Source organism: Akebia trifoliata, chromosome 11, assembly GCF_017979445.1.
Source record: "Akebia trifoliata isolate Shusen 1 chromosome 11, ASM1797944v1, whole genome shotgun sequence".
Taxonomy (NCBI): domain Eukaryota; kingdom Viridiplantae; phylum Streptophyta; class Magnoliopsida; order Ranunculales; family Lardizabalaceae; genus Akebia; species Akebia trifoliata.
The window spans coordinates 25058102-25082909 of record NC_141385.1 but is presented as its reverse complement, the minus strand read 5'-3'; the positions used below and the strand labels follow the sequence as shown (position 1 = coordinate 25082909).

The following is a 24808-nucleotide window of genomic DNA, read 5'->3' as shown; positions in this document are numbered from 1 at the left end:
GATCTTTTATTTTTATACCTTTTTTTATTTTTCATTTTTTAAAATTTTAATTATTTTATTTTATTACTCATTGATGTGTATAATTCTCGGAAGACTGAAATGAGTGTGACTAATCTAACTAACTTGGTAAAATTCTATGAACTTAAAAAAAATATATATATTACTTTTTGCCATTGAATTTTAAATTTGGGAGATCCATGGAAGCTCCATAGACCTCCATTTTCAAAATCTTGGATCAACGCTCTCTAAAAAAAAAATTGATTTTTGGATATATATATATATATATATATATATATATATATATATATATATATATATATTATATATATATATTGAAACGGATCAAGGGACATGAAAATACATATGTAAAAACAATGTAACATTAATAAATTTTCAAAATATGGGTTGGAAGTTTCGGATTGAGCTGATTTTTTGTGAGGATGATCTCTATGATGAGAAGACCATCTGAAAAAAAAATCGTTCAATCTGAAACTTCTAACCTCATTAAAAGTGATTTAGAATGTGGATCGTCGATTTTTTGTCAATTTTTATCAATAATTTGTAAATCACTTTTGATGGATTAAAAGTTTCAAGTTGAGCTGATTTTTTATGAGAATGATCTTCCATCATAGTGACCATCCTCGCAAAAATTCAGCTCAATCCAAAACCTGTAACCCATATTTTGAAAAACCATTGTTTTTACATATGTCCCATGAACCGTCCATATATATATGGGCACAGTTCAGCAGCCCTAAAGTTTGCCAAGTTTGGTGCCAAACATTTTTCAAAATATGGGTTAGAAGCTTTGGAATGAGTTGATTTTTTGTGAGGATGATCTCTATGATGAGAAGATCTTCCTCACCAAAAATCAGCCTATTCCAAAACTTCTAACCCCATCAAAAGTGATTTACAAAAATTGGACGGTTCACAATTCTTCAACTCGTAAACTAGGGTTAGAAGTTTCAAAATGAGTTTGTGAGGATGATCTCTTCACCGTAGAGATCATCCTCACAAAAAATCAGCCTATTCCAAAACTTCTAACCCCATCAAAAGTGATTTACAAAAAATGTTTGACACCAAACTTGGCAAACTTTAGGGCTGCCGAACCACTCCCTATATATATATATATATTTTAATTTGAGTTTTACCATAAAATCTAGAGGGGACCCTTGGTAAGAGTTAAAATCTTACTAAATTAGTAAGGAAAGTGTTTTTCATTTGATGTTAATGGTTAAAAGTTAAGCCTTTGAACCAGGCTAGCTTTACTTAGGTTGCTCGGCCCACATCTATAATCACATTGGAAATTCAACACCACAGCCTTCTATAACTCAAGGAAAACTCATATTTGAAAAAAAAACAAAAACAAAAAATCCTCTTTGTGATTGATACAAGGTGTTAAAAATGGAGAGTTACCAACTCCGATCTTCAAGAATTCTAACTTTAATCAACAAATATGTGAAAAAAAAATCTACTGTCAGACCTTTAAATTAATGAGATATATATCTATTTGATTTCACTTTCAGGCAAAATGAAGAAATCCCCAATATCATTAAAAAAATATATATTTAACTTTTGAAATATATATTCATACTATAATATAACAATTAAAATGCATTAGTGATCTATTTGATATGAGACTAGATCTAGTTTGGTAACATTTTGAATATGTTTTAGATAATATATATCAAACACACAAGTTCATAATTAACGATATAAATGCAAACAATCATAGCTTAATTTATTAATATATTTTAATAATAAAGATTAACATCTCACTGGCTTAGACAAATAGCTCAATTGGTTTGACACATTGCAAAGCAACTTAATTTGAGGTTGTGGGTTCCAGTCTAGCTACCCATCCAAAAAACGGATTGAAAAAAGAATAAAAAAAAAAGATTTAACATACTACTACGTAGCAAGATTAAGATTCAAGATTAAAACTCTCTCCTACTACTATAAAAAAAAATTCTAGTAATAAGAAAGGCAGTCTAAATAAATACTGAATACATTTACAAATTAGATAGAAAATACAATAAAGTAACTTCAAAAGTTAGAATAAATGTCGTCATTTAGAAATAAAAATAAGTCAAATTTGTTCTAATCATACGTAAAAGAAATTAATATATTTTTTTTTATAATAATTATCTAATAATTTACATGCAAGGCATGTGCAGTTTGCTAGTAGACATAAAGGTAGTTGCATAACCATCCAACACAACTCACGTTTCTTAAACTTCCCATCCTTATCTCTGTTTTTGATATGATATATTTAATATTTGAAATAGTGAAGCTCTCAAAGAAAAATCCATTAAAATCTTATGAAACTTTGTTCGTTAAAGCATTTTTTTTTTTTTTCTAGTTCTACAATTTTTATTTGATTCTCCGTCCAAATGTCTTTTTTTTTTTTTTTTTAATGTTTCAAGAACTACTCAAAATACAATAACCTTTAAGCACTCTAACCATATCTAGACCATAGTGGATAAATTTTTTTTATTTTTTTGAAGTTCATTTAAACGTAGTTTGCCATAGCAAATAAAATGAAATTTGTGAAAAAAAAGACTTACTATTACATTTAAAAGCATGCAACTAAGAGGGATAGAGCTTGATTGATAATATTATAGAATGCCCCCACCAAGCTGGACTATGTTGAATTTTGAGAATAAAGGGAGATGGAAGTGAGAATTTGATCAAAATAAATCTACTTTTAGATAAAGGGTTATATTAAGATCGTTCTCTCATTCATTCATTCATTCATTCATGTATCATAGATGAATCATTAGGGATATTTTCATTTTGCTAGCCACTCTTGTCAAACCACAATAATTTCAATTAAGAGTAATCTTTATATCAATGGAAGGGCTACTTTTTATTATTATTATTATTATTATTTGATTTGATACATTGTGATCAATAACATTAGGTTAAGGTAGAGACAGAGAGATTCGAACCCACAATAACAAAAAGCCTACCTAGCACCACAATAGCCCTCTCCTACAGAATCTTATGTTAGCTATTATTATTAATTTTGAACATATAAACTACAGATATTTTGTAAATGAATTGAAAAAAAGCTGTCTTGACAAGGAGGTTGGCTCAGAAACACATATGCTTGCTTTTCACTCGTGTACCTTGACGGGGAAAAATATCTATGGATCTGAGCACAACTCCACGTCTCAACACAGTGTAATGTAGCAGGAAATCACTTTTAGCATTTTCCTGAAACACATGTATAAATATTATTAATATGAAAGCCTTAAATAAGTATATTTTATTATCAATTTCTCCCTCCTTTCAATGTTATTTTTACGTTTCTACTCCAACTTAGTCTCTCTATTATAATAGAACCATACAGAAAAATAAAATCCATCATTTTTTATTCCAACATAAAATAATTGTTATATTTACCATAACACCCTTGGAAAGTTGATTTTTTAAGGAATATCAGCAGCAGCCTAGAGAGGTGGTTAAATCAAAACTTAAGCCACGAGAGTGCTGGCAGTTGTAGACTCACTGCAAAAACATATAGAACCCCAAAGTGCTAGCCATCAGTTTTGGATAAAAATTAAGACGACCCAACAGTCAATCAATTGGTTGGTACCTACTTAAAACAACTGTTAGGAGAGAGGATACCAAATGAAAATATGAACACCCCTTGCAAAACAGTAAATTATGGATATTCCAGAAAACTGACAAGTTATTAATAATTAATTGCATCAATCCATAAAAACGAAGCCTGAAACCAAACTCACTACCACAAACATAAAGTCCAAAGTTGTGCAGCAAATGTTAGCAACAAGGTTTACACTGCATAACTTTCATATAGATAGGTGGAAACCTGGAAAATCATGCAAAGTTTTGTCGATAGTTGCAAATGCAGAAATTTGCATTTAAAAAAAATTAAAACTAAAAATTGTGAGAAAATTTAAAATTTGTTTAAATACGATTAAGTTGCTCGCAGCTGTGCTTGACAAGTCTGACGGTATTCAGGAGCCATAGCAGATTCAGTCAACTAATAAGCAAGTAACAGGGATACCATTAGTTGGTACCTAACAAACCCAAAACCAGTGTAGGGCCCATTCAAGATTCACAGCTATGGGGGCTCCAAAGAGGCCAAAAAGAGAGGACCAACCATATGCCAGATTCCTCATGTTCCCCTATGCAAGGGCTTCATCCTCATGCTTAGAGGGCATGGTTTAAAAATTTGTCCAAATCGTCTCAGTATCAGGCATTAACGAGAGATGGACGGACATGTTAATTTTTCGAACGAGATTTAACATCTCACGTTCAGTTTTAAATTTTTTGGATGAGACATCTCAAACATATCGGAAAACTCATCCAAGACGACTCGATATCTTGCATGGATGAGACAAGACGTGAAACCGAGTTTTAAAATCATGTCAGAGGCTACTCTTGATGTGTAGGTAGGGATGTCATAGTGGGGTAGACAAGACACCTGACACATTGGAATGAGGGACCAACTGACCTTACAAAAACAGCAAAATGCTTAGCTCGTCGGAATCAAATACTCACAATGTGCATATGATCAATTGATTCATCTGGTGATGAGAAAACCTGAATCACCTCTTGGATAATCATGACCTTGAACTTGCCAACCAACTCCAAGCTTCCTTGAACATGTTGGTCCATGTTCAACAAGGTCACCATAGTTAGGTTGGCTCCTATGTCATCATCTAGATTTTGGCTTCCTCAACTACTTCGTCGTCGTTTGCTCTTTTATTCCACTAGCCAACTCTTGGCTTTCTCGACTTTGTTGGTCTAGGTTCAACTTTGTAGACACTTGGCCCTTAAAGGACCAGTCAACTCCTATCTTCCTTTACCTTGTTGGCCTTAGTTCAACAAAGCATGCCTAAGAAGAATTATATAAAAGTAATTCACAAAACTCATACTGAGAGCTTGGCAAATATATATATTATCTAAAGAATGAATGGTCATAAATGCCCTTACATAGAATAAAACAAGAAAAAAACTATTATTTCCCTATTTTCAGTACTCCCCCTCAAGCTGTGGCACATATATCAACTAAGTCCAACTTGACAAGATGAGAGTTAATAACAAAAAGACCAACAGATTTTGCACGCATATCAGCAAATTATTCTGAAAAAGATACAAAGACTATCTGAAGAACACCAGATCAAACTTTCTCCCTGAGAAAGTGAACATCAACCTCTATATATATGCTTAGTTCTTTCGTGAAGAACTGAATCAGAAGTAAGCATGATGACAAAATTATTATCACAAAACAAAGTGAAAAAACCAGATATCGAAAAACCTAGTGCCATCAACAAAGATCTAAGTCAAATAAGCTCACTAGTGCCAAGAGCCATAAGCACGATACGATACTCAGCTTTATAAGCAGGTCGAGAAACTACATTCTGTTTCTTACTTTTCCACGAGATCAAATTACTACCATGGAAAATACATAAACTAGAGGTAGATCTCTTATTTGTAAAAGAACCACCTTAATCAACATCAGTGAAGCAGAACAAATGTGATTGAACAGTGGAAGAGTAAAAAAGCCCAAGACTAGAACGAGACTTCAAGTTCCGAATAATACGATAAACAACATCAAGATGAGAGGTGTGCAGGGCATATATGAACTAACTGACCACACTAACCGCGAAGGTCAAATCTACTCTCGTGTTAATTAGATAAATGAGACAACCTACGAGTCTTTGATAAGAAGAAGGATCAACTAATAGATCACCAGTTTCGACATGGAGAAGATAATTCTGATCCATACGAGAGAAGGCAGGACGACAACCAAGCATACCAGTATCCTAAAGAAGATCCAATGTGTATTTGTGCTGAGATAATGAAATACCACGGCGAGAATGAGTCATTTCTATCCCCAAGAAATATCTAAGGAGACCCAAGTCCTGAACCTCAAAAACACAATCGAATAGCATCTTAACCCTATCAATCCACTGTGCATCATCTCCTATCACTATAATATCATCCACATAAACTAGAACAATGGTGCAACGGCCATCCACTCCTCAACAAACAAAGCAAGTATGATCTGAGTGATATCTGGAAAACCTCATAGATAAAATTACCACAGAAAAAACGTTGAAACCAGACTTGTGGAGATTGTTGCAGGTCATACAAAGATTTAAACAGATAACACTTTCTCAGAATACTCCCCCTGAGTCGAAACCCAAAAAAGGGTTCATATAGATAATCTCAATCAGATCACCATTTAGAAAAGCATTCTTCACATCAAGCTGGTGAAGATATCAGGAATGACAAGCAGCTAAAGACATAAGGAAGCAAACATTAGAAAATTTAGCTATTGGGGCTAATGTAGCCCCAAAATCCTTGCCTAAAGTCTAAGTAAATCCCTTAGCAAACTAAACGGGTCTAGCATCGATCAACAGTGCCATCCATAAGATACTTGATAGTGAAAACCCATTTACAACCAACATTCTACTCCCCAGAAGGATGGGGAACAAGCTCCGAAGTGTGATTCTTCTACAAAGCATCCATCTTAGTAGTTATTGCTCCAGTCCATTTAAAATCTCGCAAAACCTCTAATACAGACCAAAGAAATCGAATAGAATCAGTGACAACAAGGTAGGCTTGATAACAAGGAGAGAGTCCTTGATAAGAAACAAACTGTACAATAAGATGATTAGTAACACACCCCGCTTACCTTTGCGAAGTGCAATAGGTAAGTGTCAGAAATAGAAGGAATGGGAGTAAGAATAGAAAAGGGTATACCTCAATCCAAGGAAGAAGTTGACAAGATTGGAAAAGGTCGATGAGAGTAGACCTTAAGAGACGACAAAAATGAAGATGTATCCTGCAAAGAAGATGAAGATGGAAAAAAAAAAACGGAGGGTAGCACCATAGGAGATGGATCCCATAAAAAAGATGTACCACAAAAATAGGAAACATTTAAAAAAAATTACATCCAAAAAATGAATTACACAATGAGAAAGGGGGTCATAAAAACGATATCCCTTTGACATAGACGAATAACCAAGGGAGACACATCGAATGGCTTTGTCATCTAATTTCATTTGATGCAGTATCCTATCCTGAATGAAATAAGTACATCCAAAGACTCTAGATGTAATGGGGAAGAGGTTACTATAAGCTTGAAGAACATGGAGAGGCACCTATCACCCTAAGGTGCAACTCATAACACAGTTAAGGAGAAAAATCGCAGTGAGAACTGTCATATTCCAATATAACTGGGGAACATACATCCCTCAAAGAAAACAACGAACAATATTCATAAGATGGCGATTATTGCGTTCCGTCACCCCGTTTTATTCAAGAGCGTATGGACAAGTCAACTAGTGAAACATACCATGTTTATGAAGATAGGATCGAATCTCATCATAAATATATTCCCCTCCATTATCAGATCGAAGAGATTTAACAGTGATGTTGTATTGGGTCTAAATCATTTTAAAAAAATTAACAAGGTCGCCTTGGCTATTTCGTAAGCCTTGACTAGTAATGCACCAACCAACTCTAAGCCTCGTCAACATTGTTGGTCCACATTCAACAAGGCTCCATGACTTCTTTGCAATTATTTTGTTCATACTCCACCAGCCGACTCCTACCTCTTCAACCTCCTAAGCTTGGGTTCAACAAGATTGCCTCAATTATCCAATAGTAGTTTAATCCCCATATCAACGGTTGGCTTCTAACACTTTCAAACTTGATGAAGATAAAGGAAAGGAATATTGCCAATTATTGACCACCTCTAATTTTACCAGAGGCAAGATGATGATGACATCAAAGATACAAAATCCAAAGTTTATCAAACAAGAATGAGAATAAAGGCCCTACGCTAACAATGTGGATTGATGACACCTACTTTTGTGCCTAGTTCATAGTTCTGTGATGACTAGAGGTAGACAACTAGAAGGCTCTACATTGGAAAGATGCGTATAAGCTCTTTTATGGAGCATGGAGGCCCACTAAGCCACATTTAGGATTTTTATATTTAGGCACGGTGTCAGGCCGTGTTCTTTCGAATCGAGGTCATGCAGCACAAGTGGGTCAAATCCACTTGCAAGCCTGTAAAAATGATCGTACACCACAATACGTAGCTAGAAATCAAGTAAACGATGCAACACGAAGCAAAGTCCGGAGACAACTTTATTGATATAATATTGATTACACGGGGTAACGCGTTACAAAAGCATAAAGGCGCGTTATAAAGCAATAGATGATCCTATGACACGTAGGACTTCCACGGAACTGGGCTTGAAGGCTTCAGCCAACGTGGGTGTAGGCAGGGGATTAAGAAGCACTAGACACCCTTCCTACAAGGTGTACACTTTTCCTTCCTAGGTTTCCAAAAGGAAACATCAAAAGTAGAGGCCGATCATACTCCCTTATTACAAAAATGCCACTAAGCTAACAGATATGCCCAGGCACGGGGCTAACATGTGCCTCTAAACTAACAGATATGCCCTAGCACGGGGCTGACATGGCTTCATAGTGAGCCTTACATAATATTACATGGGTGCTCTCGGGTAGCTCTGGGACGAGCTTACACCTAACTCTAGGTGACAGAAGTTATGGTCGTCACACACAGGCATCCTCTTTAAGGTTAAAGGGGTAAAGAGGAAAGATAGTAGAATTAGAGTATTATTTAAAAAAAGGGAGAAGAGAAAAGGTAATAAATTGGACTTGTGTGGACCCCCCTCCTTTGTCTCAATCTTTATACCCCACAAAATAATATATACATACATATATATATGTATGTATGTATGTATGTATATATGAATATCTTCCTAAACCTAATTCAACTACGACTTTTTACTTTATTGATAACAATATTTCAAGAATTTGTCCATTTAATTTGGAACTTGACCTAATTCAATTTGCTTATAATCTCCACCAAATATAAACAACTTGAGCTTAAACCCTTCACCTAAAATCCTTGAAAGGATCAAGAGAGTTTGGTTGTTATTGGTTTGGATCCCTAGGCTAGTGGAGCTAAAAGACTTCCATTGGGAACCTCATTTTAATATCCTTGGGATCTAACATTGTGAGACTATTATTTAGTCGTAAATCAGCTTTTAATTGCCTATTACACTTTGAATAATTTGTGATAAATGTGCCATTTATTTTATAGTTAGAATTATTATTGGTAATTGTTAGTTGGATCTCAATTACATCATATTAGGTTACTTTGCATGGTCTTATGTAACAAGGAAACTCATGTTTCCTATACAGGAGTGTCATCCTCATGCTTAAAGGGGAACACCATCGAAGAGCTTCGTAGAGTATGCCATCGACAAATACAGCTGAGGGAGACAGTTGACACATCGAAAATAGAATGGGCAGGCCCTATAGAGACCACAGCTTAAAATATCGGAATGTATTAGTCAATACGTATCGGTATCACACATCGATACGAAACAATGAATGTTTGAAAAAGGTATTGGGTATGTATTGAATGTATCAGCTGGTACCGTCGGTTTTCTCATTAACCGAAACATTCAATCGATTCGATATTTAAACCAAGATAAGGACTGCCCAATACTTGTCCCATCAGAATTAGAATATTGGTAATTGTTGGTCGGACCTCAATTACATCATAGTAGGTAAATTTACAGTCTTGAAACACGAAGCAACTCATTTTTCCTTACACAGGAGCATCGTCCTCGCACTCAAAGGGGAATACGTGACGGGTAAGTACAGATATCAAAGAGCGTCCTAGAGTATGCCAAAGACAACAAGTGGGCATGTGAGACACCTGACACATGGAAATGAGAATTGGCAAGTCTTGTAGGGATTGCCCCATACTTAGCCCCATCAGAATTGAACACTGACAATGTGCCGTCTTTGATGAGTCAATGGGGATTGATCACTTGCTGGTCTGTCTAGTGTTTGCGACCTTGCTCACCTACTCTTGGATAAAAAGGACACCTCCTCCAGATCAGGGATGACAGAAGCACAAGCATAATTGTCAAATGCAAATGCATATGCATATACAATCTCGCCTATTTTACCCAATGGTCTAAACTTTGAATATTGGGCAAATACCCTATTTCTAATCTCATTTCAACTCATCCCACTTTAATTTAAGCTACCTTTTAAGTTCTAAATAATTTATGTTTTTTACAAACTTATTACATGCTCTTCATCTTTTAAATCATACCCCTCAAGTCAAGAAAAAAGATTGTAGAATTTTTGCAACATTCAAGAAGCAAGATTTCACGTTTTGCTCCAATTTTTTTGAGTTTATGCATTCTTATATCGTATCATTATAATGAGAGAAGGCATAGTAGAAGTGGTTTAGCACCAAAACATGAGTACAATAATGTCCCCACTTTTATATTTAAATTTAATATAATCAAGGTCATTTCGGTAAAAAAACCAAGAAAATTGAACCCACGAACATATTGGCTTTATTTTCAAAATTACTAAAGCATCCTTTCATTGTGTAATATTCAGAAACCCTTTAATAAATATTTTAAATTACAAATAAGCCGTTTTTATACATGTGTGTTTGCCCATGCCACCATCTAGTACTTTTTAAATCAAGTATAATAAATTATAATGAAATTCAAAATTAAAAACATTTCACAAAATATTTCTATAATAGTTGTAGATTTTTCCCAAAGAAATTTTGGTGATATGCAACCGCATATGCTATTGTGCAATCCCAATTGCACATAACAAATGCTGATTGCACATGCTAAGCATTAGGCACAAGTATTGGGTTCTTACAAGACTCTGCACAACACTTTCAAGGTCACACAGGATTATAAGAAACTTGTTTCCGAGTTCCACAAATCAGGTCCATTTGAGAATTAAAGGACATGTGACATTCTTCTCATTTTGTTTAAAGGGAACATTATTTGGTTCTCAATGCTTGTGATGTTCTATGGTTAAACAATGTAAGGGTTCATCTTGGTCTCTGAGCTACGAAGTTCCTTTGGACGCAACATCCAAGTGAAGTAAGAAATTTCTTAATGTTTTATGGGAGTGTTCAGAACTTCGCAATGATAGCATTTGCAAATTGGCAAACACCCACAACCTTTTTTTTAATAGGCTAAATTTACTAAAAAGAAATAGAAAGACAGCTTAGAAAAGACGAAGGTGGTCAAGAAGACCGACCTAACAAAAGTAGAAAGACAAAGAAATGGCTCTAGCCAACAAAATACTCTTGAAATTATTCGCACACATTACCACCCAAAAACCTTTTGTTCACCACAATTTGCAAACGTGCCAAATAGGGAAATAGAAAACCTATGATAACATTACTAATGCACTAAAAGAATATGCCCAAAACTTTTATCAACAACACGTGGAATCAAAAATTCCTTTAAACATAAATTAATGGAAGAAGAAGGCTTCTTCAATCAACAACATTTTAGATAACATGCACAAGTTCAAACAAACTTCCGTAAGTTGATTGTATAATTGAGATAATCAATGCGTCTAAATCATAGTTTACAATAATAAAATGCTAGACACAAAAAAGAAAAAAAAAATTAAAAAAAGAAAAAGAAATTACTAAGAACTTGGGTGATGATTCTACTAGCTTAGTTGGTGAAGTCAATGGGTAATAAAACCATAGACCTGGGCTCAATTCATGCCATCAATGAGTTACTAATCTCATTAAAAACAAGCTTAACAAACGTAAAAAAGAGGTTTGATATCACCAAAATGGCCTCAAAAGGCTAAAGTTAAAAACGTATCAAAATAGTCATCTTCTCATACCTCAAATGGTATTAGGGACTAGGAGTGTCAGCGGGTCAGTTCCAATTTGATTCACGAGGTACCTAGAATCAAAACCATTCTACTTTTCTTGTTCCAGTTTTCTTGTCGGTTCTAGTTTCAATTCTAAAGTAAGTGGAACAAGAACCACAAGTGGTCAGTGGTTCCGATTGTCAAAATTCGGAATGAGAGAAAAAAAAACAAAAAAACTGAAGTGGTGGTAAATTCCAACTTTTTTACATGCAAGTCCTTTTTCCATGACAAAATATGAGAAATATGAGAAAATGCTTTCTTCTATGAATTACAGCAACTACTTTCCCTTCAAGAACACAACACATCATCCACAAAAGCATCACCAACATAATTACAATTTGTGCTAGTAAAGATAAGAGATAATGTTTAAAAAAATAAAAGGCTAAAATTCATCATCTTTAAAAGTATTAAACTTCAAGAAAATATGGCCTATTTTAATGTCAAATACATAGTTTTTATGGAAACTTGAAGAACTTTATATAAAATCTATTGACTTATAAAAGTTGGAATGTCTTCAACCACCTACAATATGAATATAAAATAAAAGTGATGAAATGAATCGGTTCCGAGTGCCCATCCATATAACCGCTAGAAAGAACGGAATCGATTTCGATTCCTATCGGTTTGGTTCCTTAAACACCCAACTCTAATAGAGTATTTAGAGAGAGAGAGAGAGAGAGAGTTGGGGATATTGGATCCAACTAAACAAGTATTCATTAACATCCCCAGTGAGGGCATTTCATCGTATCTTAATCATCCTAAATGATTTGCAATTGCAATTCAATTAAGATATCAAAGATATTCCATAAATTTTTTTTTTTTTTTTATCGGAGGACGATAACAAAAAAAAAAGAGGATAATGGTTATAATAAATATATCCACACTCCTATTGAATACAAGATCCAATAGAGAGTAGAAACATAATGGTTATCAATAGAGTGGCATGGAGGTTTTGCGGAGGACGATAACAAAGGCGATGGACAATTGTGATTTGTTGCATGATTTGAAGATATGATGGTTTCTCATTAGCAATCTACCAATGCTGCCAAGATTGTTCTTAATGCTTCCATTGATTAGTTGGGGTTCCTAAATCGTCACCTTCATTGTTTTCAAGGTTGTGTTTGAGTTGGCATTAAATCTCCAAAAGGATAAGGTTTTTGGTGGACCTTGTCCTTGATATTTTCATGGAGTCATTTGATTATTAGGTGTCATTCACATCTTAGATTATCTTTGGGTGCGTGATGAAGACATTAGCATGCCACCATATTGGTATATCAGAGGAAGAGAGTCTTTATGATCATTAAATGGGCATAGTTCAAGAGTTACTAGAGCATTGGAGTTAAAAGACACCATTTGCATAGACTTTAGAAGACCCCACATTGGGAAGATGCAACGGGTTGCTTTATGGATCATGTAGAGTCCACTATGCCGCATTTTTAGGATCAATCTTGTTTATTTTATTATTTTCAACTAGGGACATTTTTTGTGATTTATTTTCCAGCCATGGATTTGTTCACTATTATGATAGTTTTAGGGCCCTATGACTATTTTTCTAGTTTTAGAGAATTTTAATTAAATACTTTATTTGTTGGTCAAGTTATCTTTTAATGTTGACCATAGATTAATTTTAATGGCCGAGATCAGTCCTAGGGTTTTAGAAAACATATAAATACTTATTATAGAGGATAAAAGTCGTAATACATCTAGGCCATACACATGTCCAAATCCTGTTCAAGAGTAGAGCAGATTAAGGAAGGCTTTTGCTCTGAGTAAGTGGTACCCAAATAAGATCAGATCAACAGCTCAGTCCTACTGGGTTGTAAGTCAAAGTAAAAACACATGCCTGCTCTGACGACAGAGTACAGTTGGTAAGCATGCACAAATCTCGGCTTATCATTTGGCTTCCCAATTTAAAGGATAAATCCAAAAAATCCAAGAGCATTTAACAAAGTAATTCTAATTTAGTGGAGTTTCCTTTTGCATAAGGGATTTCCAATGATTAAATCCCGAGTTTGAAGGGATCAAGGAGGGAATTCCTATTCTGAGGGAAACCCTATAAGACGGAAAGACGTTGAAGGAAAAAGGGACCTTTTTTTCCTTTTGCAAAATTTGATAATCAACCTACATTTTCTTCTAATCTAACTTGGGCATCAAAGTATTCTTGGCAAGTACCACACCAACTCCATCAGATTACAGAGGGAGCATTCAACGGACCTACAAAGTAGAGTTGATAGAGAATAACCACTACATCTTTGGTGAAGTACGTGGGAAAAACACCAGTAGTTGATTTCTAAGAAAACAATGGTGAGACCCAATCGTTCCGCAGAAGCCAATCAACCCTTACCTCCCCCTTCCACCAAAACACTGTTGATGGCTCAAATCAACGAGATAAAAAAATGACAGAAGATGTAGTAGAGGATGGATGCTCTAGCCAATGAGAATCAAACTGTGAACCAACATTTGAAGGCACAACAAAAGGAGAGACAAGATAAGCCTTGTCACCAGGTTGAGGACGAGGAAGATCATGCCTTTGAAGGGAATAGTGGCTCTAGGTCTACTAGTGGAAGGGAAGAAATTGAGGTTGCTACCGCTACAACAACTCATATTGAAGCACCAGCAAGCCTGACAAGGGAAGAGATCAAGGACATGATCAAAAAAGAGAAGGAAGTGGTGAAGAGGGCCAAAATGGGGTTGGCTGCAACACAGGTCATTAAGAAGGATTCAGAGATCTCTCTTTTCAATTGAGATCTTGGTGGTAGAGATGTCAAAAACGTTCATAACACCCCTTTTCACCCCCTTTACTGGTATGAAGGACTCAGTAGAGCACTTGTACCACTTCTGACAAATGTTACTTAGTAGGAAGGAAACGAAGCCCTGATGTGCAAACTCTTCCCTTCTAGCCTGCAAAGGAAAGCTCTGACTTGGTTCCACAGACTGCCCAGTAGGACTATTGCTTCTTTCGAGGAGCTCTACACGGCTTTCGTCAAACAAGACATCAATAATAGAAAGCAGCATGGGATGTTGATACTCTACTCAGCATGAAGGTGAACGATGGGGATAGTCTTAGAGATTTTACAGGAAGGTTCCAAGAGGAGAGTTGCGATGAGAAGAAAGTTGTGGTTGCATTCCAAAATGCCCAACCTCCTAATTCGGGTTCGTTCAAGTCAATAGTGAAAAAGAAACCAAACTTTGGCCGAGCTGGCTGAGATAGCAGAAAAGTACATCAAGTTGGAAGATGATCCACACAGCTCAGCATACAAAAATAATACCATTCATAATGTTACAAAGACAGGGAAGCAACAACAACCACAGAAGAGGAAGGTGCAAGCTCAAGAGGGAAGAAAACATAAAACGAGGTCAAGTGTTTCTCCATCCCGCCAAGTGAGATTCTTCCACTGATCCTAAAGGAACCATTCTTTGAATGGCTTAGACCATTGTCGCAGACGCAGATCAAAGCAGATGAAGATTATTGCTGTTACCACAAGGTCCGAGGTCCAAGCACACAAAACCAACAGGTGACAGGCACTAAGAAGCTTCTTACATAAGCTAGCAGAACAGGGTCCAACTTGACGATTTTGTGGGTAAGGAAAAGCCAAAAAGGCAGTACATGGAAGAACAACACCATGAGCTAGAACCTATAGCAAACAGGATAGAAAAGCAGTCGTAATACATGTTGTGTTAAGGTAGGATGAAAAGAATCAAGGCAAACATGAGAGTGAGAATGCGACAAGCCAAGCACATGGTATGCATCTGCTCCACTCAAAGTGGACCCATTAACCTAAGTTCTAGTCAGGGAGGAGACACTGTAGCATTCTCAGAGAGAGATTTCAAAATAGTTCATCCTCATTATGATGCCTTGATAGTGACACTCGGGACCTATACTCCAAAGCAGATTCTGATCGACAACAATAGCTCGACAGATATCTTGAATGCTTTAGCTTTTGAGAAGATAAGGTTAAGCAGGAAAATATTCACAATAGCAAGGGCACCATTGGTAGGGTTTGATGGAACTTCAAGTCAACCCTAGGCGGAGATCGTCTTACCCGTCCAAGTAGGACCTATCACGCTGATGACCAGGTTTACAATGGCAGAGGTAATGTCACCCTACTATATAATCCTAGGTAGATGGTAAACACATGAGATAAGGGCAATCCCCTCTACCTATTATCAAGTGGTGAGATTCTCAACCCCTCAAGGAATGTGGGATATAAAGGGAGATCAGGTTGCACCTCAAATCTATACTTTGTAATAAAAAAAACCTTCTTACTCAAAACCTACCCAATAGCAATTAAAATGGGGGATAGTTGAGGAAAGTAGCCCCCCTAGTCTCGATGACATCTAGATGGTGGAGATAAGGGAATGAAGGAATACTAGAGTTGGATCTGAGTTAGATCCAGAAGAAAAGGAGAACCTAGTGGCTTGTTTGAAAAAGAACAAGGACATTTTTGCTTGGTCATTCGAAAATATGCTAGGAATCAGCCTAGATGTGATTTGTCATTACCTCAATGTCTCCCCAAGTCTGAGACCGGTAAAACAGAAACCACGGTGTTTGGCTCCTCACTTAAGGGACGTTGTTAATGAAGAAATCAATAAGTTCCAGAGTGACCTTTGTTGCCCTAAGTGGCAGTACAGCCCTTACTGGCTAAAGTGTTTAAGTTCAACCATGTTTAGCTCATCCCGAGTGACCTTTGTTGTCCTAAGTGGCAGTGCAGCCCCCTATCGACTTAAGTGTTTAAGTTCAGCCCTGTGTGGCTCAGGGTCATGAGTGACATTTGATGTCCTGAGTGGTAGTAAAACCCCTAATGGCTAAAGTGTTTGAGTTCAGTCTTGTGTGGCTCGAGGTGCCGAGTGACCTTTGATGTCCTGAGTGGCCACTCAGTACAACCCTTTAGGGTTGAAAGGTTCTAAATAACCAAAGTGTTTAAGATTAATCTTAGTTAATATAAGTGGGAATGTTACCTTCAATATCTAGAAAGATCTGAGTAGCCTAAAAGAGTTCAATAATTTTTATCTAATCACAGTTGGAAAAGTGAAAAAGTGCCAACTCTGCTGAACCAGTAGATAATACACTAGGGGTAAATTAAGAGGATTTGAGAGGAATGTTACCTTAGAGTGAAGGAGAGCAATTCAAGGCTTGTCAAACTCATAGATTTCAGAGGCTTAAAGATGAGACTTCAAATGCAAAGAGGACAATGATAAAAGAATTTGAAAATTCAACATGTCCCTCATTTATAGCCCGAGGAGGAGAGAGAACGTACACCCCTTGGCACGCATCTAAAAACCCAACCATTGTAACCCTAGGTTAGGGTTTAATGAGACATGTAGTTGGACACGTGTAACGTTGTGATTCAGCTCATCTCCTCAACCACCTAAAATTTGAAACGATGGCTCATTAATACGAAGACATAAAGTAACGAAAGCCATTATTAGAGTTAAAGAGTTGCATGCTAATAATGGCACTTGTTCGAAAGTGGGAATGTTTCTTGAGATGACGACTGGACCTAGCATCTTCCCTAGAGGGGCTAATTGTAGAGGATATAAGCCATAATGTACGTAAGCCTTACACGTGTCCAGATCAGAATAGCAGCCCAATCCTACTCGAATGCAGGTCAGGGCAAAGACAAATGCTTGCTCTGACGACCAGAGACAAGTTGGTAAGCATGCATAGATCTTGATCTATTCTTTGGCTTCTTAATTTAAAGGATAAATCCCAAGAATCCAAGAACGTTTAACGAAGTAATTCTAATCCAATGGAGTTTCCTTTTGGATAAGGGATTTCCCATGATTAGATCCCGAGTTTGAAGGGATTACACAGGGAATTCCTATTTTGGGAGAAACCCTACAAGAGCACCAAAGATTGAAGGAAAAGGGGACCTTTTCCCTTCTACAAAGTTGAGAAACAGCCTACCTTTTCTTCTAATCTAACTTGGGCATCGAAGGATTCCTGGCAAGTACCATACTATCATTAGACGACGAAGGGAGCATTTAATGGAGTTGTCAATGTTATCAAAAAAATCGCATATGCAAAATCTAAGGAGTACTCGCATATACCATGGTGGTATATACAAAAATATAAAGGCTGCATTGTATGCGATGGCACATGAAAAATTTGCGATCGCATATTGCTATATACAATCAATATGTGAACGCCTAAATAGCATATGCGATAGCATGTATCCAATGGCTAAAAAAGTAACCGTCTTATTCAGTAACTTATTTATTTTTAATTTTTTTTGTCTTCTTATTTGCTTATAAATACTCTCCTGTTACATCCCTCGTTTATTCTACTTCAAATACAACCTCTATGGAGCTTTCTACAAGTCTAAGCATCAAAATCAAGATTATTCAAGAAGCAAGATCAAAAATTTACATTCTCCAATCCATTTATCCTCTCTTTATTCTCTATTTCTCTAGAAATCTCTATTCTAGTCTCTACACTCCTTTTTTATTCTTCCAAATTCAAGAAGATTCAAAAGCAAGCAAGACTCCAAATTTCAAGAATCAATTCAAGGTCAAATTCAAGACTCAAGAATCAATCAAAATTCAAAGTTACAAGACTCAAGATCAAGAATCAAGACTCAAGGTTAAAAAATCATTCAAGATCAAACATCAAGATTCAAGATTCAAGAATCAAGATCAAGAACCAATAAGCTTGGAGCCTTGGACTTGAGGTATTTATAAAATTATTTTACTTAATTACTTTTTTGTTCTGACATTTGAAGAACATGGCTTCTTCACTGCCCAACTCCTTCCTAAGGCCCAAATCGAATGACCTCAATTGGAAATTCGGTCATTACCATAGTGCCACCGAAAAAAATCAAGTGGTGTGCGAATTGTGTGACTACATAAGCCAATGAGGAATTGCACACACCACAAGCAACACCTAGCTCACATGTCGGGGTTAAATGCTAGGGTATGCCCAAAAAAGTTAGTCCCGAAATCGAACGGGAAATAATGGAATATTTAGACAAGACCTTTAGGAAAAAACAAGATGAGGCCGCCATAATAGAAAATTACATTGATGGTTGAAGTAATAGTGGGATTAATGAGGATGATGATAATGACCTTTATGTACATGATACTCCCCTAAGACCACATCAACCAGACGTTCTAAACCCCACCTATTGCACCATCAAGAAGAACATCTAAAAGAGCTCATGGAGGTTCACTAGATAGATGTAGGCCATATCCCGAAGATGTGGTTACCCAAAGAGAAAAGGAAAAAAGGCCTTGCACGAACCATAATCAAGAGCCATGTAAAGGATAAAAAAAATACTATCCAATATATAGCAAAATGGCTTTACCAAGCGGGTATTGCCTTTAATACTATTAAATTGAAAAGTTTTGTCATAGTTGAGGCCACTGGACAATTTGGACCGGGACTTAAGGCACCATCTTATCATGAAATTAGAGAGTCGTGTCTAAAGAAAAAAGTAAAATTCACTGAAGGTTTCCTCGAAGAATATCGACAGAAATGAAAGATCTATGGGTGTACTCCAATGGCCAATGGATAGACAGATAGATCTGACTGAATATTAATTAACTTTTTAGTTAATTGTCCAACTGAAACATACGATTGAAACTATGTTTCTTAAATTTGCCGATGTAGCAGCCTATTTCCACACTGCCAAATATTTTTTTAAATTACTAGATAGTGTAATTGATGAAATCGGAGAAGAAAATGTTGTCCAAGTGGTCACAAACAATGCAGTTGTATCTGTGGCTACAAGTCACTTGTTAATGGACAAGAGACCCCGTGTATATCAATCTCCATGTGCAACATATTGTATTGATCTTATTTTAGAAGACATTGGTAAGTTACATATTAAAGTTGTTGTTAGAGCTAAAAAATTTATTGTTTTCATGTATAAACATGTTTTATTGTTACAAAAAATGAGAAAAAAAATTGGTGAAAATTTACTTATACTGGTTATTACCCGATTTGCAACGGCTTTTTTGATACCAAAAAGCTTGTATGGAAAGAAAAGTGAACTTAAAAGCTCTGTAGTGTCAGCCGATTGAAATAATGGGCCTTGGTCAAAGAAGAATCAAGGAAAACTAATTATCCAAATCATTCTTTCTCAAAACTTTTGGACTAGTGTTTGGAAGACCTTAAGAAATGTTGGACCACAAATTATTGTCCTAAGATTGGTAGATGGTGATGAAAAACCACCACTGGTTTACATTTATGATTATATGGAAAAGGCTTAATTAAAAATAATAGAAAAGCATGCATTTAAATAAATGAGTTATAAGCCTGTAATTGACATTATAAACAAGAGATTGGAGAACCAAATGTTGTTTGACTTGTGTTCGGCTACGTACATTCTCAATACAATTGTGTACTCTCAAGCCATTGATTGTGATGAAGTGGATTCGACACAAATGATCAGGTTCCTTGATGTTTTGGAAAGAATGATTCCAACAAGAAATGAACAAGACAAGATATCATCGCAATTGGATTGATACAAGAACAGTGAAGGAATCTTTGATAAAGAGATCGTCATCAGACACAAAACAACAAAAACTCCAAGTAAGAATAATATTAAATATTTAATGGTTTATTTAGATTCATTCAAGTCATCACTAAAATATTTTTCAATTAAATATGATAGCTGATTGGTGGGCACAATATGGAGTGGATCCAATTTCAAAGGATCCAGGGTTCGAAGAAATTGGCCACACGAATTCTTGGCCTAACATGTTCTGCATCCAGATGTGAGCGCAATTGGAGTACATTCTAGATGGTAAATTGTATTTTGATATATATTTTGAATTTTAAATTTTAAATTCTTAAATCTTACTTTATTTTCTTAATTTAGCAAATAAAAATATTTTAATTGATGTGTGTTTATTTGAATTGAAATAACAGGTTCACACCAAGAAGAGGAATCGACTTGAGTAAAAAAAAACTCAATAACTTGGTCTTTGTTCAATACAATCAAAAATTGCGCGACAGATTCTTACAGAAGAAGGTGCAATCAAGGTTCTATGACTCCCATCTCCCATGATGAGTTTAACGGAGATCCTCTATGGATTTCTGATGTAATGGATGAGCCAATGTTCGAATGAGAAAATCTCTCTTGGGCACAAGTTGAGGAAGCTGCTTTTACAACGGCACCCAGGGAAGACTCAAGTCAAAGAAGAAAAGGAGACCAAATGAGTCAACAACTACTTGATGAAGAAGATAAATACAAGAGAAATATGAAAGTCAAGAGCCTCTGGATGTTGATGAAGTTTTGGTGAGAGATCAAATGAAGATGAAACTAAAAAAGATGAAGAATACATTGAAAAAGGTGATGATTCAAAAAACAACAAGAGTGATGACAATAACGGAGGTGGTGGTGACACCGAAAATGTACCACAATGGATTAGGGATGGTTGTGTGGAGTATGGCGGCTTATCATCAAAAGTAGTTGTTCCCTTATTTTGTACTTCGAATATTTCCAATTTTTATGTGTATGACTTGTATTAGATAATTTATATTTTCATTCTTGTGTTTTTTTGGTATCTATGTAATTTTGGACAACATTTCTAAGTTAATCAATATCTATTTTGGTGTTTTTTTAATTTTTTTATGCATTTTTTTAAGTTGTTGCAAAAGCCATCGCATATGCGATATGCGAAATCACATATGCAACTTGGCATATGCAATCACATATCATTGCATATGTTATTTGAAAATACTAAGAGCTGCAGAGTAGAGTTGATAGAGGTAACCCAAAATCACCTCTACACACATAGTAGATGTTCTTTTTCAATAATTTTTTATTTTTTTTTTGATAAGCAAAGATAGGTTAGTGGTTAGTATAAGAAGTATGAGTCCAAGGGGTTTGAACCTAGGATGTGGGAACAACTTTCCCCACATCTTACCACTTAGCTAAGTGGCACTTCTTTTTTCGTTTTTAATCAATGAAAAAGATTTAAAGGCTTTTCTTAGTTCTCTGGAGAATGGATGGTGTGAAACCAAAATACGGATTATAGTTTCTTCTCAATATCCAGGTACAAAGTTTTTTTTTTCCTACACTTCTTTACTCTTAAAATATGAAAGTTGAACACTAGAATTACCTAGCATTCTTCCCTGGACCTCATCAGACATTCTAGAATCTAGCCTTCCTTTTCTTTAGGTATAAAGTTTATAAGGAGTTTAAAGGTTCCTTCTCGAAGATTTCACGTTTGGATGGGATTTTCTTTCTAAAAGTAGATAGTAAGAGGTGGGGGCGTATAGATTTGGCCCTTGATTTTCTTTTATTCTTTTCTTTGTGATCAAATGCTTCATATTAGGCTGATCATTCCAACCCGGTTTTCGTCTCTGAATCTATAAAAAAAATTGAAATATTATATGTTGCTTATCGACAAATAGACGTCACAGGTACATTGTTTGTTTTCTAATCATGCCCAATTCATGCTACAAGTAAGCGTACCTACCGGTCCTTTCTTTTAACTAACAAAATTTGTTATCCTTCCATGATCTAGCATTTTATTCAACCTTTCCATAATTTTCATTTCTCAATTACATTCAACAAAATTAAACTTGTAACATATGGCCAAGAGAAGTGTTAGATCCAATTCCAACTACATGTGGCCCATCATTTGTCAATCTCACTTCTTTAACAAGCTCAAACATATGGCAACAAAGTAGGAACAACTCAATTAGCTTCACCCCCCTAACATCCCGCAAACTTACTCAAAACACTTCAAGAAGCCGACTCAAAAGCTAAATATGAATCCGTAGTTGCATCTTTAATATCATGCCAACATTACTAAAAACTACAATAGTCTACATTGATTAATTTCCATAATTATTTCAAGCCATAGTTTCCAGAAACAGAAATGGGTACAAAAAATGATGGACAAAAAAATTGTAAAATAACAGAGAGAATAATAACCATTAAAATGTAGATTAGGTGAAAATCTGTTACAATTTGTGACAATTTGAGACAATTTGTGAGTGAATTCCAGCTCATGCATTCATACATCATTCCAAAAGTGTAAAATATAGGAGGAAAGAGATTGTGTATAATATATATATATTCGAAGGCCCTAAAGAGAGCCAAACATTGTGCCAAACATTTTTGGAAATAGGGGTTAGAAGTTTCAGAATGGGCTGGTTTTTTGTAAGGATGATCTCTATGGTGAAGAGATCATCCTCACCAAAAATCAGCTCATTCCAAAACTTCTAACCCTAGTTTACAAGTTGAAGAATTGTGAACCGTCCGATTTTTATAAACCACTTTTGATGAGGTTAGAAGTTTCGGAATGGGCTGATTTTTGGCGAGGATGATCTCCTCATCATAGAGATCATCCTCACAAAAAATCGGTCCATTTTGAAACCTCTAACCCATACACTGAAAAAATGTTTGGCACAATGAATACGGTAGCGTTCTTTTGACAAAATCCTAGACAACATTCTATACATAATATGAAAGATTGAATGTTTTGGGAATGTTTCAGAATGCATCACATTGAATCAGAATGTTTAGGTTGAGACAGTAACAGTTTTCTATTGATCAAAACATTGCCTTGAACGTTTTGTGTTCCCTTATCACATTTCCAACCATTTGGAAAACGAGTTCCCTAGTAGTTAAGAGGAAACATGTTTCCAATCTATTAAGAACACCAACTTATTAGCTAGGAAAAGTTTTGCAAACTTCAGTTCTCAAATATAAACCAAAGAAACAGAAAGCAAACATAAAATTAAGTTTGGTGGAGATAGACTCACTATTTCCAGACGGGTGGAAGCTTCTTGGTCCTCTTGTAGTAACGAGCGAGTCGATGAATCCTACTCTCAACCAGAATCAATCTAAACTTGGAATCCTTATCCTTCCTGTTCCTCTCCAAATGCTTCCTGATCGCAACAGCCTTCTTAATTAGATGATACAGATCCTCGGGAATTTCAGGTGCAAGCCCTAATTATCCAAAACAATCAAAAACAAATCCAACATCTGAAATCAAAGAACAACACACATACACATACACACACATACCATGGGCCTTAAGAATACGTAAGATCTTGCTCCCAGTAACGCTCTTGACTTGGGCGATACCGTGAGAATCACGAAGAATGACACCAATCTGGGATGGAGTCAAACCCTTCTTCGCAAACTTGCAGATGTTCTCCTCAACCTGAAAGAACATAAACAAGGATATTTTAGCTTAGCTTACAGAGTTAAAAAGTTTCAATTGAGGTCTAGAGTCTCACATCCTGAGAGGAAATCTTCAACCAACTAGGTGGAGTCCTCTTATACGGCAAAGCCGAAGAAGAAATACCCTTACTGTAAAAAATAAAAAAACAGAGACAAATAAAAGCGTTAACGAGAGAGAGAGAGAGAGAGAAATGGATCAAAACGAGATGATTAAACCTGCAAATCAAGAAGAAACACTAGACTTAGCTTACCCTCGAGAATGCATGCGACCCATGGTGATCGATTATGTGGGTGGTGCTTCTATCTCTCAATCTCACTCTCTTAACACTCACATACGCATGAAAGACAAGCCAGCGCAAAGCCCGACTTGCTTATGAGCATGGTTTATATACTACTAGCATTTAGCGGGACCCTTAGTCTTCTCGAATGGTCTCGAGTATTCCTGCGAAGGCTAATAATGTCCTTCTTAATTTGGTAATTGACGAACATATCCTTTTGAAGTTCTCAATTCTATCCACGCGTCAAAATTTGGTCTGGCCCACTTGACACCGAATTCCATCTTTCTAACGTTTTGTTTGAAAAAACAAAGAAAAATGATGAAAAAAAAAAAAAAAATCAAAAAATCAAAAAAAAAATATATATATATATATATATAATTTTTGAAAAATTACAATAAAGATAAAAAATCGGTCATGGGCTGGTATTTTTTCTCTCTCCTCTTTAACTCACCTATTTTATATAAAAAAATCAAATTAAAAAAAAAAAAAAAATCGACCATTAAAGGGCCGATTTTTTTCTCTCTCTTGTCTTCTCTTTGCTCTTTAACTTACCTATTTAAAAAAAAAAAAAATCTAAATTTAACTCACCTATTTTGTGTCGTTGAAATCGAGGAGGGAGAGAGAAAAAAAATAGAT

The 24808-nt window shown here is 35.7% G+C and overlaps 1 protein-coding gene across 5 annotated transcripts; it reads right to left on the bottom strand.

The window, feature by feature from the left end:
* Positions 1-2766: 2766 nt before the first annotated feature.
* Positions 2767-24280, bottom strand: LOC147391162 (small ribosomal subunit protein uS15). Of its 5 annotated transcripts, XR_015182512.1 has the most exons (6): positions 24146-24280; positions 23951-24023; positions 23736-23874; positions 23471-23657; positions 3406-3510; positions 2768-3216 (listed from the first exon to the last, which is right to left on the bottom strand). XR_015182512.1 is itself a non-coding variant. In XM_086457353.1 (5 exons), coding segments are annotated over exons 1-5 (423 nt in total). In that variant the 5' UTR covers positions 24169-24280; the 3' UTR covers positions 2767-3215. The 5 variants fall into 5 exon arrangements, 4 of the variants coding, with proteins under 4 accessions (XP_086313479.1, XP_086313478.1, XP_086313477.1 ...); XM_086457353.1 differs by lacking the exon at positions 3406-3510 and having other exon boundaries at positions 2767-3216; XM_086457352.1 differs by lacking the exon at positions 2768-3216 and having other exon boundaries at positions 3254-3598.
* Between the last annotated feature and the right edge of the window lie 528 nt (positions 24281-24808).

Bases quoted from the DNA above. Each gene is read 5' to 3' on its own strand.
- LOC147391162 (XM_086457351.1), bottom strand. From the start codon at position 24,168: ATGGGTCGCATGCATTCTCGAGG. The intron at 23,658-23,735 runs GTATGTGTGTGT...TTGGATAATTAG, and splicing joins ACGTATTCTTAAGGCCCATG to GGCTTGCACCTGAAATTCCC. The intron at 3,511-23,470 runs GTGAGTCTATCT...ATGTTTTTGCAG, and splicing joins CTTCCACCCGTCTGGAAATA to TGAGTCTACAACTGCCAGCA.